The 18460-nt window shown below is 37.3% G+C and overlaps 1 protein-coding gene across 4 annotated transcripts in view; it reads left to right on the top strand.

Moving 5' to 3' along the window:
- SEPTIN10 (septin 10) overlaps nucleotides 1-18460 on the top strand; it is a 59569-nt gene that overhangs the window by 4580 nt on the left and 36529 nt on the right. For 2 of the 4 annotated variants that reach the window (XM_040623686.1, XM_040623688.1), the window contains exons 2-3: nucleotides 693-755; nucleotides 17890-17958. In XM_040623686.1, coding sequence (XP_040479620.1) covers nucleotides 693-755; nucleotides 17890-17958 — 132 coding nt within the window. Of the gene's footprint in view, nucleotides 1-692; nucleotides 756-17889; nucleotides 17959-18460 lie in introns of those variants that run through there. The other 2 variants (XM_040623690.1, XM_040623689.1) reach the window with 2 other exon arrangements.

Below are 18460 nucleotides of genomic sequence, written 5' to 3'. Positions count from 1 at the left end.
TAGCCTTCTTCAGTGAAACCATCCGGGCCTGGAGGTTTCTTTTTTACAGTTTTAGAATTACAGACTTAATTAATCCTTAGTAGTTATGTGGCTATTAATATTATTTCTTATTGGGGGAATTGTGGTAATGGGTGATTTGATGACCCATTCCTTCCAAGTTGTCAAATTTATGTGTATAGAGTTGTTCATAATATTCCCTTTATTATCATTTTGATGTCTTCAGGGTCTGTAATGATGTTCCCTGTAACATTTCTAATAGGGTTAATTTGTGTCTTCTGTCTTTCTTGGTCCATCTTGCTTAGAAGTTTGTCAATTTCATCTGTCTTTTCAAAGAACCAGCTTTATAGTTAATTGATTTTTTTCTCTATTGTTTTCCTATTTTAAATATAACTTATTTCTGATCTTACCTTTATTTCCTTTTTTTTTTTTTTTTTGCTTGTTCTCGGTTTATTTTGCTCTTCTTTTTCTAAGTTTTTGAGGGTAGACCTTAGATCACTGATTTGAGACTTTTCCTCCTTTCTAATATATATGGACTTGGTGGTGTGAATTTCCCTCACAGCATGGCTTTAGCTATGTCCCACAAATTTAGGTATGTTGTATTTTCATTTTCATTCTGCCTTTATTTTTTAAAGAGCTATGTTAATCTCACTTGATACTCAGGTTTTCAGACTTCTTTTTTTTTTTTTTTTAAGAGAGGAGAACATCAAGACTCAGGGAAGTTTCATATTTTGCTCAAGGAATTACAGCTGGTGATGGTGAGATTTGCTCTTGGCCATATTGTTTCTGCTACTGTCTCCTGCATGTCCCTTATTAGTAATTGCATAAGTGTTATGATTCAAGAGATCTTAACTGTATAGTTATTTATTGCTGACTGCAATAGTAGATCTTGAAATAATGTTGACTATCTTTTCTGTCTCCTGAGAAAAGCACTTAGAATTTCCTGCTTTTCCAGATTATCCTTCCCAAAACTTCTAAATGGTGTCTGAATTTTCTCCAACTCTTATCTGCATTTTGAATTTCTCTTTCAGTTGTAATGTTTCTGAACTCTTTTATGTTTCTTTTTTAGTTATCCTTCAGTGAAGATAATATTTGTATCTTATAGGCTTTCCTCTTTTTTTTAGTTTCTATTTCAAAGTTGTGATTCTTAATTCTTTACTTCCATGTCCTGGAATTAATTACCACCTCAGTGCCTTGTTGTGTTTCCATTTCTCCACCTGGAGAGACGTCCTTCTTTCCCACTGATCCAGATCCTATAATCATTATAGGATAATGAAAGACCAGGTTCCTGTCCCACCTTCTCTGAAGCTTTCCCAGAGAATCCTAATCCTTGACAATCTGTTGTACTGCTCATTTGCCGCTTAGTCATATGGTACCTTGTAATACCTCCTAACTTATGTTTTGTATTGCTACTTAACTTTTTGCATCAATTAAGTTTTAATGAGCCTTGCATTTTTCTCCTCTATTAAATGATCTGTCTTCAGGAAGAGCAACCTGTAATATTCTTTGTATCCTTCATAGCCATGATTATATATTGTTGAGGACAGATGCTGCTTATTCTTTATGTGGAAAATAAGTTCACCTTGAATTGTTTTATTCTTGTTGAATGTTAAATGCATAAATTATAAATTCTTACAGGCAGCCAGGAGCTATTTCTTGGTCTGCATTTATGCTTTTATGAAGCTCCGCCTTCCACCAGGCTGGACACAGATAATGTCATACCTTTTAGGCATTCCCAGACTGGTTTTGATCCTGACATAGTCCCAGACTACCTATTTGTATTGGTATGTATGTATGTATTTTAGTGTGTGGGAGAGCAGTGCTTTAAAAATTTTACATTTTACTACAGAATAGATTTCCTCTTTCAGGAATATGTATCAACCCCCATTTTTAACCATATTAAATCTAATTTTCTCTGCTTAAGATTTTAAGTACTCCTAATACAACATACCTGATTTTCAGAGCTCTCTCAGTAAGAACTTTGATTTTTACACTTTCTTCTCATATCTGGAAGGAAGTTTGATTTAAATGATGCTTTATTTCAAAAATTTATTGGGCGCCTGGGTGGCTCAGTCGTTAAGCGTCTGCCTTCGGCTCAAGTCATGATCCCAGGGTCCTGAGATCGAGCTCCACATCGGGCTTCCTGCTCAGCAGGAAGCCTGCTTCTCCCTCTCCCACTTCCCCTGCTTGTGTTCCCTCTCTCGCTGTGTCTCTCTGTCAAATAAATAAAAAATCTTAAAAAAAAATTTATTTAACGCCTTGTAAGATTTGTATCTGCTACTGATTTGAAGATCACAGAAATAGGAATCACATTTCTTATAGTCTCAACAACATAAATAAAAGATTAAAAACTAATTTTAAATACCTTTTAAATAAATATGATTTTGTAGATTGGGATATAGCACTTAGACTTTTAGTAAATATGCATATTTTGCTCCAATATTCTTCCCATCTTTGAAATTTTGTCTTTGGCAGTTACAATTTGAAATTAACTGCTTTCTCTGTATTTCTCAGCAAGTCTTGAGATTTTTCACTGAGGAGTTTGCTGAAACAGCTTGTTCCAGGACATGACATTTTGAAGGTGAATTTTGTTTGCCAGTCTTAAAGTTGTTCAGACTTACATTTTGGCACCCCCCTTTTTCTTGTTCGTTTTGCTTAAATAATGTCACATCAAATGTGCAGGTTTCCCTTTGGCTACCTACAAACCTTGTTATCATAGACAAATGAAGGTGTGTGATTTACAATTTTACCTAGTTAGAAAAGTCTTGAGTCCTGGATATTCTGCAGCAGTGCCAGTGATCTTTCTAAATACCATGATCCCTTTAGACCTTGTGTTTGGAGAAACAGGGTTACCATATTCTCTCAGTAACTGCGAATTGACTACATTGGGAGTTTTAGAATTTTCAGATTTCTTTCAGTCTGTTTTTTCAGACACTAGACAGTTTTAAATTGTGGAATAAATAAGTTGTCGGGGAAAATTTTAAAAAGTGAACTGGGTATTGATACTAGAAAGGAAGGTAAAGTCAAACAGCATGGGAAAGATTTGAAATTCACCCTTGGGGAGATATAAACTGAGGAGAATGACCGCAGGCTTTAGAATTTCAGTCCTTCTTTCTGTTATAAGGGAAGATGCTGGGAGACTCAAGTGACAGAAAGTAGTTTCTCTGATAAGAATAGGAGAGACCTAAGGCTATAGAGCCTCTGTTAGGGGAGAGGAATAAATATATATCTTCTCAGCCATACTCTATTGAAGGCTGTCCCAAATCCTTTTCCATATAGAGAACCCTACATACTCTGATATTTAGGCCTGAGATAACTGACAGAAAAGTATACAGCGGTATAGTAGAGATTGCGTGGTAATCATTTAGTTAACAAAAGTTGTGTTCCAAAATCCTTATGATCAGAAGTAGAAATTGTATAGGAGGCCTAGGGTTATTTGCTGGGATGTCAGACCAGAGTAATAAATTGAAATATAAACTAAAATGATACTGTATGTTGAACAAAGTAATATATACATAGGAAGAAGAAGGGGCTGTGGTTAGGGGAAAGGAGAAGAGACAGTTGTGTTTGAGATTTGGATGTGGGGTGAGACCAGGAGGATGACCCAGCCCTGCAGGTCCTTGCCAGGTATGATGGGAGTCTCAGCCCCTTCAAGCTAGTTTTAGGCAGCCTGCTGTCACATTACCAAGGGGTTTACCAAGGAGAAGATGGGAGAATTGTCAGACATCTCTGATCTCCTTTCCCCTCTCCTCTTTAGACCCAGTTCAAGTTTATCCTACTCTCTGTGTGGGCTATACTTATAGAGACAGCAAGGAGTCCTATTGTTCTGGTTAGCCTATATGTGTAGAAAGATATTTTGTGAGTCATCTGTATGCTGTTTTATTCATAGACAAATATAAGTTGTGCACAGCAATATTTTGCCTAGTTGTATGTATACTGTTTAGCTGGAACATTACTTTGAGCTGTGGATTAAGCCAGAATCGCTCGAATGATTTTTGAAAATAAAAAGATGTCTGTTATAAAGGAGCTTTGTTTTTAACAGGAGTTGCTAACTAGGGTAGTCCTATATACGTGAATGAAAAATTGTCCTCTTTGACAAATCCGTAGCTTTTACTGCTTAGTCTGCAGAGCAATGAGTCAGGGCTTCAAAAACAAAGACATTGAATTATCCCCCACCTCCAGTATGATCTTCAGCATTTTCCCATTTATACTGCATGAAGTCCACTCATTAAAAAGTCTTTTCTTCTCTTGTGAAAGTATAGCTAGCTCTAGAAAGTAGTGGGTCGCTTTCCGAACCCCTAGTGAGGTCTCGGGAATCCAGAAAGGGAATCCATTAGGAGTGAATACAGGTGGGCAGTTTCAATTTAGGGCCAGACTGGGGGAAGAGACTGGAGTGGGCGGGACAGCATGGGAGAGCGCTGCAAAAGCACGGTGGGAAAAGACAAAACAGCGAACATGGCCTGTCTCAAGGTTTACCTAGAGTAGTATTTCTCAACCTTTTATTTTCATTTTTGCCCCTTAAGGAGAAAAATTAAATTTAAATCAAGTTTAGTTAATAAGAGATTTAATTAATCTTTTAAAATTAATTAACGTAATTAATTGAATAACTTTTAAGTTCTCCCCGATAAGAGGAATTCAATACCAAAGAATAATTCTTTCAAGTAGGTTGAGCCTAGGAGGGCTACAAACCATTGATTTTGTGGTTTTTCATGTCCCCTGGACTGATTTCCACTACCTTTCTGTGGGTTAGGTAATATCTCCATTACAAATGCATGATCTAGAGTTGGTCTTTCTAGGAAGAGGGCAACGAATATGCTTTCTTCTTAGTTAGCTGCCGGATTTGAAAACTGTCTCAGACTGTAAATTGTTTGTATATCATAGGTAGATAAATAAGGCATTTGTGAACCTACTCAGGACCTGAATTCCATTTATAATATTGTTTCTATGGAAACTTTATTCTAAATTTAAGAAGCTTATTACTAAAATGAACTTTTAGAAAATACAACCTATTTGTGAGATTATGATTTATGCTAGTTTTAATGTATATATGGAAGACTTTGCAAAAGTTCAATATTGAATAAGTATTAAAGGAAGAGATGGCCATAGATTAGAAGAACTGGCTGGATATTTTAGGTAGGAAGAAGATTCAGTATCTCAGACTCAGTCCGTATACCCAATCTTAAAATAACATGAGATGCCTTTTAATTGTATTTACTAATCACGAAAAACTTCCCTTTAAATTTTTTTAGGAATGGTTTTAAAAAACTAAAGGGAACTTTAGCTATTACTTTCAACTTCTTTGGACATACTTTTACTTCCTTTAGCGGTCCAGTAATCTCTAAAGATCTTCGCAAACATTAAAATATTCAAGATACATTTTAAAATTTTTTTCCTAAAGATTTATTTATTTATTAGAGAGAGAGAGAGAGCATGAGCAAGAGGGGCAGAGGGAGAGAGAATCTCAAGCAGACTCCGTGCTGAGCGCAGAGCCCGATTGGGCTTGGGCCTGGATCCCATGACCCTGAGATCCTGACCTGAGCGGAGACCAAGAGTCAGATGCTTAACCAACTGCGCCACCCAGGTGCCTCTTGAGATACGTTTTTATATGGATTTCTCCTTTGCTGCTTTGAGTATATCCACTGGGATAATTGAATGCTACCGAATGCTAAAGTGCCTTCACTGTGACAAGTACATTGGTTGTATTATCACATTTATCATCCTAACCCTAGGAGCTCAGTACTGTTATTCCATTTTGGGGGGATGAGGGTTACCTTTCTCAAATTTTGTTGAGATATCCTGTTTTGTTTTTTGAAGATTTTATTTATTCACTTGAGAGAGAGAGGCAGAGAGAGAGAGAGAGAGCGAGAGAGAAAGAACAGAGCCGGGGGGGGGGGCAGAGGGAGAAGCAGACTCCCTGCTGAGCAGGGAGCCTGATGCAGGGCTAGATCCCAGGACTCCAGGATCATGACCTGAGCCAAAGGCAGATGCCCAACTGACTGACCCACCCAGGCGCCCCCAGAGAAATCTTGTTTTGTTCATGTTGTCATGTATCTCCTCATCCCAGGCCCTCATATGGGGCTTTGGCAGTTACTTTGTGCTCCAGCAGTTTGCATCTGTTGCCACCATAAGCAGTTAATTCTAACAGCCTTCTTAAGCCATATGTTTATACTGATGTCATGTTAACTCTTCTCTACTGTGACATGGACCGTTGAGAGCATTTCTAGGGCTGTCTGTTTTGGGAGAAGATAGGCCGCTTGTCATATAGTAACAGAGATTCTGTTGCATAGCAAAGAAATATAATTTACAATTTTGACATAACTCTGAGAGCCAAAAGAACCTACTGCTCAATTGTAATTTGAACAGTTGGAGAAAATATTTTAATCTCCTTTTGCATTTGCTTATTTTGGTGTATATTTACTTTTTTTATTGCTGCTTACAGATATGTTAGTCTTAATTACTTAGTTTATCCTCAGATGTTCTAAGTTTTTGTTAGCTACTGCTTCGCCTGTATTGATTACGTATGTTTAGTTAGAAAATTTTGTTATATTTTCATGAATTAAGTTTTTTGTTGAGGTATAATATGTGTGTAGTGATATTTACCCTTTTTTAGTATAAAGCTCCATGAGTTTTGATGAACACATACAGTTGTGTAACCACAACCACAATCAAAGATATAGAACTGTTCTATCACTGTCCAACCCCCTGTTCCTTTGTGCTTCTTTGTAGTCTTCCTCCTGATCTCTCACAATCACTGATCAGTTTTCTGCCCCTATTTAGTTTTGCCTTTAACAGTGTTCTATGTATGGAATTACCATAGCTTTTGAGCTGGCTTCTTTCACTGAATGTAATACTTTTGAGATTTGTCCCTGTTGTTGCATGTTCCTTTTTATTGCTGAGCGTTATTCTATTGTATGGATGTGTCACAATTGAGTTTGTTCATTCTTTCTCCATTTGAGGAACATTTGGGCTGTTTCCAGTTTTGAATGAAGTTACTGGTTACATTCACATACAGGTTTTTATGTGAATATAACTTTTCCTTTCACCTGGGTTATCTCAGAGTAAGATTGCTGAGTGGAATGGTAAGTGTTTATTTAATTTAAGAAACTGTCAAATGTTTTCCAAAATTTTTGTACCAATTTGTATTCCCACCAATGACTGAGAGCCCTTGTGGCTCTGCATCTTTACTGTGTCAGTTTTTTAAAAAGTCATTTTGATAGGTGTGTAGTGATAGTCTCGTGATTTATTTGGCTTTACTTAATGACTGATGATGTTGAGCATCTTGTCATGTGCTTATTTGCCATCCCTCTATTCTTGGTGAAGTGTGTGTTCAAAACTTTTCCCATATTTTAAATTAATTTGTTGTGTAATTATTTAGTTGTACAAGTTTTCAATATATATGTATTTCTCATATAAGTCCTTTTTGAGATAAATGACTTACAAATGTATCATCAAAGTATGTGTCTTGTGTTTTCATTCTCTTAACAGTTTGTTTTGAAGAGCAAAAGTTTTTAGTTTATTAGGTTCAATTTATCATTTTTTCTTTATGGATCACACTTTTGGTGTTGTAGCTAAGAAATTTTTGTCTAACCTAAGGCCACAGAGTTTTAGGTCTACAATCTGTTTTGAGTTAATTTCTGTATATGGTGCAAGTTTCCTTTTTTTTTTCTTTTTTGCATATGGGAGTCTAATTGTTCCAGCACCATTTTTTAAAAAGACTCTCCTTTCTCCATTGAATTGTATTTGCACCTTGTTGGAAATATGCCCCTCCCCCCATTAGCCCTTTGACTGCCCTGGATCACATCACTCTCTCTCATAACATTGACCACACTCAGCTTTCTTCTTTAACTGCCTCCTCTTCACTAAGCTCCATGAAAGGAGGAACTTTTGTATGGGACCGGGGATGGAAAGGGTATCCAGGCAGAGGGAATGACAGTTGCAAAGGGCCTGCCTGTGGTCGGGTGGAGCTTTGGCATGTCTGAAAACATGCCCAAAGTGGGGGCATCAAGAACAAGATGAAGCTGGAGAGATAGATAGATGGTGGTCAAATCCTGTAGGGCCTTAAAGAGGCCATGGTACCAAAGGAGAGTATGGCCTGCGGCAAAAGGATTGCCCTACAGAGGGCACAGGGCATCATCACAGGGTGATATTCCTCTTTGTCAATGTAGATGAAAGAGGAATAATAAAATTTTTCACTTATTTATTGCTTGTGTCTTGTTCCACAGTTCCCTAGAGAGTTCTGCCCGCTGCTTTTCTTAGGTTCAATGGATTAAGCCTTCCTTATGTATTTGTTAATTTAGTCAGAATATAGTAATATTTTACCAATTTTACATGTGACCAAACTTTTCCCAGAGGGGATTTGTGGGAGCTTTGTTTCAAGGCTTACTGTTATTAATGGATGCCCCTTGTAGTACGGAACCTATTATCACAGCATATGTTTTATGCCTGTCTTCCCCTAACTAATGGAAGCTTCCTGATGGCCAGGACTTTTTTTCTGTTTTGTTAAGTTATACATCTGCTGTACCTAGGACAGTTCCTGGAACATAGTAGTCACTCAATACATACTTGTTGAATAAATTCATTTTTATAGATATTTGAAAAATACTTCTTTTTTCTTTTAGTCTTTGTTAAATTCACATAAGTGATAATATTAATGGATATCAAGAAAAAAGGTAATATTTATTCTCTTTCCTCCAAGAATCAGACTCTGTATATGCTTGTTCATATGCGTAAATAACTTGTAATCATGGTGTCATTGTCAGTCTTAAATTCTTATTTTGCCACTTAATATCACATCATATTATTTCTCTTAATTTTCATAATTATTGCTTCCAATTTTTGTAATAATATTCCCCATAGTCATTATTTCAATGTAGATATTCAACTTTTTTCTTTTTTTTTTTTTAAACATTTCTTTTTCTGACTTACAAAAATGTAAAACTACCTTCTAAACTGCAGCCTATTAGTAGTAATATAGCATTAACTATCTTTAGTCTGGAAAGTAAGCCCGACTGGCTAAGTAAGTTAGGCTGAGTTTTCAGTGCTCTAAAATGTAGAAGAATTACCAATATGGATGAATTCCAGTCTTAGAGAATCAGTGGAAACTTCAAGAGAAATGGGAATTACCACTGTATTTTTAATAATCATGTAAAAATTACCCTAGATTAATTATATACTTGACTAAAGATTTGGGTGATTAGACTCCATGAGGGATCCAGAGTGCCCATGGGAACCTTCAATTCAGTATTTCCAAAATTGCATCACACCTGTGCTGATTTATCTCGTCTTCTTTCCTGCCTCACAGTAATATATATCAAATTACCTTAGGTCAAGACACTTGAAGGTGGGCAGGGCTTCACTCTAAGGCACAGTGGACGTCCAGCCCCCTATTGCCTTGTCCAGGCTCACCTTTTCTGTCCTCCTTGCACTTAACCTTAAGCCTCCTTAGGCTTAAATGATGAGCTTACTGCTTTTTTCCAGCCATTCCAAGTATACTTGCATGTTTTGCACACATCACTTCCTCTACTTTCTTTTCCCATTTGCTAGGAATATTTGTATTTCTCCTTCAAGTCTTTGCTCAAGCCTTTTCTTGGCAGTGTCTTCTCTGACCATGCAGGATTCATATACCCTGAGCTACTGTTGTGTCCTGTCCATAAGTTGAAAGACTGTTTTCTCACTGTACTAAAATTTAAATTGCAGGGATATTTGACTTACTTTTGGTCCTCAGTGCATGGGGTTTGTTATTCTTCCCTGAAAATGGAAGGCCTTTTAGTAGGTATTGTGTATGTTTGTGGAACAAATAAAAAGCAGTTGTGTATTGATAGTCTTCATACTGATTCCTCAGTATTCTTCTTTCCTCAGATATTCCTTGTCAATTTTAAGTCTTTTTAGTGAGTTTCTTCTGCCTTCCCCCTTCTTTAGCTCCTTTTCTCATATGCTTTTCCTGGGTAAATAAATGACTTTTAAAATTTGATTGGGTTTTTTATTACCCAGTCTGCATGGAACATACTCCCTCTCCCAGGAATTCAAGCTGTTTACTTTTCATTTAAGTAAGCTTTGAGAAGTCTTTTCACATCAACTATCAGTTTTGTTGTGCCTTTCCTTACTTCCCCTTGTCTGAGCATGTAGTTTCCATGACTCATTCTTCATTCTCCAACACATCACATACTTTTTTTCCTCATTGCTTGCTCATAGGTATACAGTCATAAAATTGAGTTGAAAGAGACCCTAGAAGATGATTAGTTTTTCTTCCCACTCAGTGCAGGAATTGCCTATACTGTTGGCCCAGTTGATGACTGTGTCACTGTTTGAACCAGCTCCCCCCCTAGTCCTTCAGTAATTTCTCCTCACTGTGTCAGATTGGCCTTGCTAGGCCATTCATGCATTCTAATTTTTCCCTTAGGGATTCGTTTCCCTAAAACAGACTATGGATGTTTGAATATACTTTGCTGTTCCTTGATGGAGCAGTAGGCTAAGGATGTTGGGAAAAAGTCAGATTGCCTTGACTCACACAGTGCTAGAAAGTAATTTTTAGAAGGCTTAAAAACTTATGTGTAAGACATGAAACCCTAAAAGAACTTGGAAAAAATTTAGGTGCATTTTTTTTTAAACCTTAGGGTGTGAAAAGATTTTTTAATCTTTACATTTAAGGAAGAAACCACAAAGGAAATGACTGATAGATTAGGCTTTATGAAAATTGAAAAAGTCAGTGACAGATCAGGAAAAGATATTTGTAATAGACATGACAAGCACAGAGTTATATCCAACAACTTTTGTTAATAAGAGGAGCAAAAAAGCCATACCCCGATGGGCAGTGGGGGAAAACATGAACTAATGATTTATGAAAATATGCTGAAAAAAATGTTCAAGATACTGGACATCAAATTAAGATGTCAATGTTTCCTATCAAATTGACAAACACTTAAAAAGTGTTAGTACCCTGTATTAATGACTACATAAAGAAATGAACACACAAATTTTATTTTTTGGTTTTTCGGTTTTTTTTTTTTTGAACATACTCACTTTGGAAAATGTGAGTCAGTATAGCCTTTCTGAGGGGCAGTTTGGCAATATGTTTGTACCTTTGACCAGTAATTATATTCTAGGAATTTATCATGAGGAAATTATCAAATGTACGAAGTGATTGATGGTAATACAGTATGTCCCTTTGGATCCTCCAGAAAGCAGATGCTGAAGTTAGGAGTGTTAGAGGTAGACTTGGGGTAGGAGGTAGGGAGGGGAGGTAATGCCTGTGAAAGAGAAAGTGGGAGGACACAGGACTGCAAAGGAAAAGCCTTTATGCTCTGATGCAGTTGCAGACGGCTGTGAAAGGAAAGAAGCTGGGAAACTAGAACCTGGTGGAGAGAGCCTCAGAGGCCATGCAGGTCTGGCAGAGTCTGGGCCAACCCGGTAGAGAGCTCTCTGACTTACAGGGCTGCCCACCTAGCATTGTGCTCGGTCCTGGGCTAGGGGCTGCCAGGGAGAAACGGTCTCTGGTAGAATTTTCCACAGCTGGAGGCTGTCAGCCAGCTGCATTCTTTGTAATCAAAGGGCAAATTCTTGCTAGAAGAGAGATCCAAGTAGTGTACCACAAGAGGGATGTTGGTTGCAGTGTTATTAAAAAAAATAACACAATTAGAAATGGTATTTTTTCCTATAATAAACATAAAATACTCCCATTTCTTTTTTTTTTTTAAAGATTTTATTTTTTATTTATTTATTCGACAGAGATAGAGACAGCCAGTGAGAGAGGAAACACAAGCAGGGGGAGTGGGAGAGGAAGAAGCAGGCTCACAGTGGAGGAGCCTGATGTGGAGCTCGATCCCAGATCACCGGGATCACGCCCTGAGCCGAAGGCAGACGCTCAACCGCTGTGCCACCCAGGTGCCCCAAAATACTCCCATTTCTAATTAAAGGGAGGGAAGTAATTTCAAAATAAATTGCATTTATTATTTTAAGCAGCCTTCCATTACTGTAAGCTTTTGTTAAGCTCGATACCCCTAACTCTTTATTACATGAACCACTGTCAAGATGTCTTGATCTTCTGCGGCCGAATATTAGACTTTGTAGTTATCCTCTAATTTTTATATTTATTGGAGATGATGGTAACATTGAGGTGGTATTTTGATGGAACTTTGACTACCCCAGGCTGCTCTAAACTGAGACTGCCCTGAGGGAGATCCAGGCAGGACATGCACACAGGAGACTGCTGTGTTGCACTGCCTTACGCTATCCAGTCTTACTGGTTTCAGTTGAATTCTTTCTTTTTTTCCCTGGGTTGTAATTAGCATCCACTTCTAGAATCAGGTAATGTTATTACTTGTTTTTATGAAAAGTTTAGAACAGCACTCTTAACGTTTATTTTAAAAGTTTCCTTAATCTGAAGAGTTAATAACTCATTTAAATAATGAGTTTGTGAAATCTTTCAAAGTATTATTTTAAGCCCAAGAACTCTGTCCTCTTGAAACCCATAAAATAGGCCCAGGTAATTATTTTGACCGCTTTCTGCTTTCCATTCTCTCTTACTTTTTTTTTCTTTCTCCTAAAGAGCTCCAGGAAACACCAGGGAACAATTTGAAAACTTTGGTTCTATTTCTTGGATTAATTTTATAAAGAAAAAAATTGTGGGACAGTAAAGTTAAAATGAAACTATGGGAAAGCCAAGTCACATTTCTGTTCCTCTAAGGCTCTGTTACACCTAGAGAGAGGGCTAGTTTCAAGAATGTTTACAAATAAGGAAATTTGTTATCTGAGGTCCTGTTGTGAAGGAATCACCAAATGTTTCCCCATAATTGGCTGATAGGAAAAAAGTCATCTATATGTCTCCCAGAGGACCCCAGAGCAAATTGTGTGCCACCTCTGTTGTATTGCCCATACTCCCCAAACTGAAATTTTGAAGAAAGTAGAGTGCCCATCTCCTCCTCCAGCTACCCCAAAATGTTATGGCACTTTTTTCTATGATTCATTACATTTCTATGATTCATATATTACAACTTTAAAAAAGTGTGTTAGGGGGCGCCTGGGTGGCACAGCGGTTAAGCGTCTGCCTTCGGCTCAGGGCGTGATCCCGGCGATCTGGGATCGAGCCCCACATCAGGCTCTTCCGCTACGAGCCTGCTTCTTCCTCTCCCACTCCCCCTGCTTGTGTTCCGTCTCTTGCTGGCTGTCTCTATCTCTGTCAAATAAATAAATAAAATCTTTAAAAAAAAAAATTAAAAAAAAAAAGTGTGTTAGACTTTGCCAGGAGTTAAAGGTACTGTATGTTGTTTTCCCCTCTAGGTAGTGTGTGTGTAGATTTAAATATATATGTGTTTGTGTATGATGTGTATATGTATTTAAAATAAAGTAAAAACTATAGAGAAAGCAAACTGAATAATCAAGTGTAGGCGGTGATTTTGTTAGTCTTCTTTGGAATGAGATTGATCAAGGACATTGTATTTCTCTGAGGTAAGTTCTTAAGATCAAGGGCTCTGTCTTACTCCTCCTGAGACCCCAGTACCCAGCACAATGATTTACACATAGTAAGTGATCATTGATATTGCAGACTGAAATTCCACTTGCATTTTTTTTTTTTAATTTAGGGTTTGCCACTAGAGGGACTTGGTCAGCTCTTGTCCCCTTGTTATTTTACCTTCCATAATGTCTTGTTAATTTGTTAAAAACTTTATTCTAAAACTTGTTTTGGAAATTCAACTAGTCATGTAGTGGCAGTGGAAAAATTAAAAACAACTATTTTTAATACTTCTGTGTGACTCATTCATACTTCCTGATCAAAACATTTATCCACAGAGATATTAAATAGACTTTTTTTGGCAGGTATTCAGAAACACAGGAAATGAACAATCAAAAGCAGATCTTTGAAATTAACTTACATAAATGACAGAAATATAACCTAGGTTTTATTAGTAAAAATTTAATGATGAACTAATACAAAACCTATCCTGTTTTTTTAAGCAAATTTTACTTATCAACCAAATGGCTTACTAAGCAAGTATTTAACAAAAATATGCTAGTCATTATATTAAAACTGCAAAGCTATTTTTCTTACCATAATTTTTTGACAATCAGGAGGTAGCACTGGGCATGGAATGTTCTGCTGTCTTACTCAGTTTATCTAAGGCAAGTCTCTGAACAGGGCCCCCAAACAGTTATTTTCTGTGGTACTTCTTTGCCTTTACCAACAGTCAGACTCTTGAGATGAACACTTTAAAATTCCTCAATCAGCTACTCATCTGTTGTCCCTAATCGGTTTCTCAACCTCATTTATAACCTTATTCATTCAGCAAGAGACCAATGAACTCCCCCCCCCCCAAATTCTTATATTCACTATTTTCTTTCTCCAGATACTAAATTCTACCTCCCTCTGGTACTCAGGGATTTTTTTTCTACCATAAATGCCACCTTCTCTCTCACTATATATGCCACTTTTCCTGACTCACTGAAATATCGTTGTCATCTCTGAAAACTGCTCTGGCCTTTAATGATCCCTTTCTCCACATCTCCCTAACTACCACTGCTCTTTTTCCTTTGCTTTCACTTTTCTGTTCTGGCATAGGAGAGGGACATGAGCTACTGCCTACATGTCACACAATGGTGGGGGGCAAGGGAGCTTGATGAAGTATATATGCTTAAAAACAAAAAACAAAACCTTAAGCCAATTTGATGTGCCTATGTATTTTTCACTTTTTTAGATTGTGAAAATACAGCCAGTACCTAAGTGTTCATCACAGAACTTTTGCTGTGTGCTTTATATAAGGACATCATCCAACCGACAAGAGTCATTTCATGTTGAAACAATGTGTTCAGTTAGGTACTCAGGATTTGGAAACACTGTATATATAGTGATTAAGTCACAAGGCCAGCTTCAATAGCTTGTATTACCCAGAATGTACAGAGGGAGATTGTTGTTAGCATTCTATAAAATCCAGTCATGATACATATATGTGTATCTGTGAGATTGTATTCACAATCCCTGTGTGTGCATGTGTGTGTGTGTGTGTATGTGTATGGTGGGGGGGGCACTTTAAGATGCCAGAAACACTATTCTCTTGCTGCAGTGGTAAGGTTCTCCCTTTCATCATACATGTGGTCAAAGCATAGTTTATTGTAATTAAAGACTGGGGACTGCTTAAGTAAAGACAGAGATCCACATATATTGTGGATCCATTATATATTGTTATATATAAAACAGAATACTGTACTACTGAAGGAATGAAGTAGATCTGCAGAGCAGTGGAACATCTCCAAGAGAGATTAAGGGGAAACACCACAATGCAGAGCAATAGGCCACTACCATTTTTATAAATAAAGACACCTGCATTTTCACATATGCTCATACATGCATGGTCTGTCTCTGGAAGGATACATAGGTCTGCTGAGGTACTAGCACTCAAAAGTAGGATAGCAGTTTTTGAGGTAGCATCACTTTGAAATTCCCTCTTCTCTTGTACTTCTCTTCCCCTGTTCCTCACTGTTGCAAACAGCGAATATTTGTTTGGTTTATAGCTTGGGACAGTAGTGGATGGAACATCAGCTTTGCAGACATATCAGACCCGTGTCTACAGGTTACTAGCTTTTATGATTTGGGTACATTATTTAACCTTTCAGAATCCTAATTTTCTCATGTAGGCTATGGGAATGAGAATATGTATAGCTCAGAGAATAAGAAATGTGCTTAAGAAAATGTACTTAATGAGCTATATAATGATTGGCATATAACAGGAATCCCTAACTATACCGAAATTGGATCATTAACATTTGTATTTACCCTGGCATGCTACTGTGGAATATATCAATTTTGAGTATCTTATTGGCTCCTAGAATATTTTTTTAGTGAAATAGCTTATTTTCCTTTTTTTTTTTTTAAGATTTTATTTATTTATTTGACAGAGAGACAGCCAGAGAGAGAGGGAACACAAGCAGGGGGAGTGGGAGAGGAAGAAGCAGGCTCCCAGCATAGGAGCCTGGTGTGGGGCTCAATCCCACAACGCCAGGATCACGCCCTGAGCTGAAGGCAGACGCTTAGTGACTGAGCCACCCAGGCGCCCCAACTTATTTTCCTTTTTTAATCCTGTAAAGTCTTTCATTAAAAAAATTTTTATTTAAATTCAGTTCGGTTAACATACAGTTTATTACTGGTTTCACAGGTAGAATTTAGTGATTCATCAGTTGCCTGTAACACCCAATGCTCATTCCATCAAGTGGTTCTCCTTAAAGACCATCATGCAGTTACCCCATCCTCCCCTCCATCAACCTTCAGTTTGTTTCCTATGGTTAAGAGTCTCTTATGGTTTGTCACCCTCTCTGATTATGTCTTGTTTTATTTTTCCCTCCCTCCTCCATGCTCCTCTGTTTTGTTTCTTAAATTCCACGTATGAAAGAAATCATATAACTGTCTTTCTCTGATTGACTTATTTCACTTAACATAATACCCTCTAGTTCCATCCATCTCCTTACACACACACACACACACACACAAACACACACACACGTATATATATTCTTTATCCATTCATCTGTTGATGGACATCTGGGCTCTTTCCATAGTTTGACTACTGTGGACATTGCTGCCATAAACATTGGGTCCTTCAAATGTGCCGCTTCGAATCACTACGTTTGTATCCTTTGGATAAGTACTTAGTAATGTAATTGCTGGGTTGTAGGGTAGCTCTATTTGTAGCTTTTTGAGGAATCTCCATACTCTTTTCCATAGTGGCTATACCAGTTTGCATTCCCAGCAGCTGTGTAAGAGGGTTCGCCTTTCTCTTCATCTCACCAACATCTGGTTCATTTTAGCCATTCTGTCAGTTGTGAGGTGGTATTTCACACCTGTCAGGTGGTTTTGATTTATATTTTCCCGATGCTGAGTGATGTGGAGCATTTTTTCATGTGTCTGTTGGCCATTTGTATGTCTTCTTTGGAGAAATGTCTTGACTGGATTTTTTGTATTTTGGGTGTTGAGTTTGGTAAGTTCTTTATGGATTTTGCATACTAGCCCTTCCCTTTATCTTATAAGACATTTGCAAATATCTTCTCCCATTCCATAGGTTGCCTTTTAGTTTTGTCAGCTGTTTCCTTTGCTGTGCAAAAGCTTTTTATCTTGATGAAGTCCCAATAGTTCATTTTGCTTTAGTTTCCCTTGCCTTTGAAGACATGTCTAATAAGAAGTTGCTGTGGCTAAGGTCAAAGAGGTTGCTGCCTGTGTTCTCCTCTAGGATTTTGATGGATTCATGTCTCACATTTAGGTTTTTCATCCATTTTGAGTTTATTTTTGTGTAAGAAAGTGGTCCATTTTCATTCTTTTGCGTGTCATGGTCCAATTTTCCCAATACCATTCGTTGAAGAGACTGCCTTTTATCCATTGGATATTCTTTCCTGCCTTCTCAAAGATTAGTTGACCACAGAGTTGAGGGTCCATTTCTGGGTTCTCTGTTGTGTTCTATTGATGTATGTGTCTGTTTTTATGCCAGTACCATACTGTCTTGATGATTACAGCTTTGTAATACAGCTTGAAGTCTGGAACTGTGATGCCTCGAGCTTCGGTTTTCTTTTTCAACATTCGTTTGGCTGTCCAGGGTCTTTTCTGGTTCCACTGTAAAGTCTTATAAATAAAAGTAATGTTTTTTGTCTTCCTGGATGTAAATGGGAATTTACTGTTTTACAGTATTTTTACATATTTGGGTAAATATGTTGATGTATATTATATGTTGAATATTACATATTATTTACTTTTGCATATATTTAACTAGCAAGAAAACCATGGTTTTAAGCATGAGTCAGCTGTATAGATGGTAAGTCAAAACTTGGTGATAATGATAATATCAGAATTCCTTTTTAACATAGGTAGATATGAGGTGTTTTGGAGTAATACCTGTTTTGATTTTTTTTCTTTTTCAGCTCTTTCAGACTCACATGCCAACAAAAACAACTTGTCTGTCCTCACAAATATCTGATGATGAACAGAACGTGAGTATATCTTTTAAATAGATCCATATTGTACTCTGCACGCCTCTAGGGTTTCAAAATAACTACTCAGAGACCTGACAGACTTTTGTTTGTACCTTGAATATAAATTAACTTTTATGTTGATTGAAATTAAAAAGTCAATAATGGATTAAATAGTTGTTGAGTGTTTTCAGTGTCTCTTTCTTTTGGGACGTGAAGGAAATTAAAACTCTAACTGCTTCCACAGCATTCAGTAGGAAGGCTAACACTGCTTTTGCCGAGCATACTTGCAGAACTTGGTGGATGGAGAGAACTCCTTTAATGACAAAAGTGTAGGAAGTTGCTGGATGGCCCTGTCAGATGCCTTCCTGAGTACGAGATCAGCCCTTAAAGGTTCTTCTAAGTGTGCCTGCATAGAAGGGATGTGTTTTGGTAATTCGTATTAAAATTTGTATTTAAAAAGAGGGGTAAATTTAACTTGGTGAAAGGTGAATTGATGATTCGTTAAATAGAAAAGCGCAAA

The sequence above is a fragment of the Ursus maritimus genome, unplaced genomic scaffold (genome assembly GCF_017311325.1).
Source record: "Ursus maritimus isolate PB19 unplaced genomic scaffold, ASM1731132v1 scaffold_6, whole genome shotgun sequence".
Classification (NCBI taxonomy): Eukaryota; Metazoa; Chordata; class Mammalia; order Carnivora; family Ursidae; genus Ursus; species Ursus maritimus.
The sequence above is the reverse complement of the archived record's forward strand: the minus strand, read 5'-3'. Positions and strand labels throughout refer to the sequence as shown.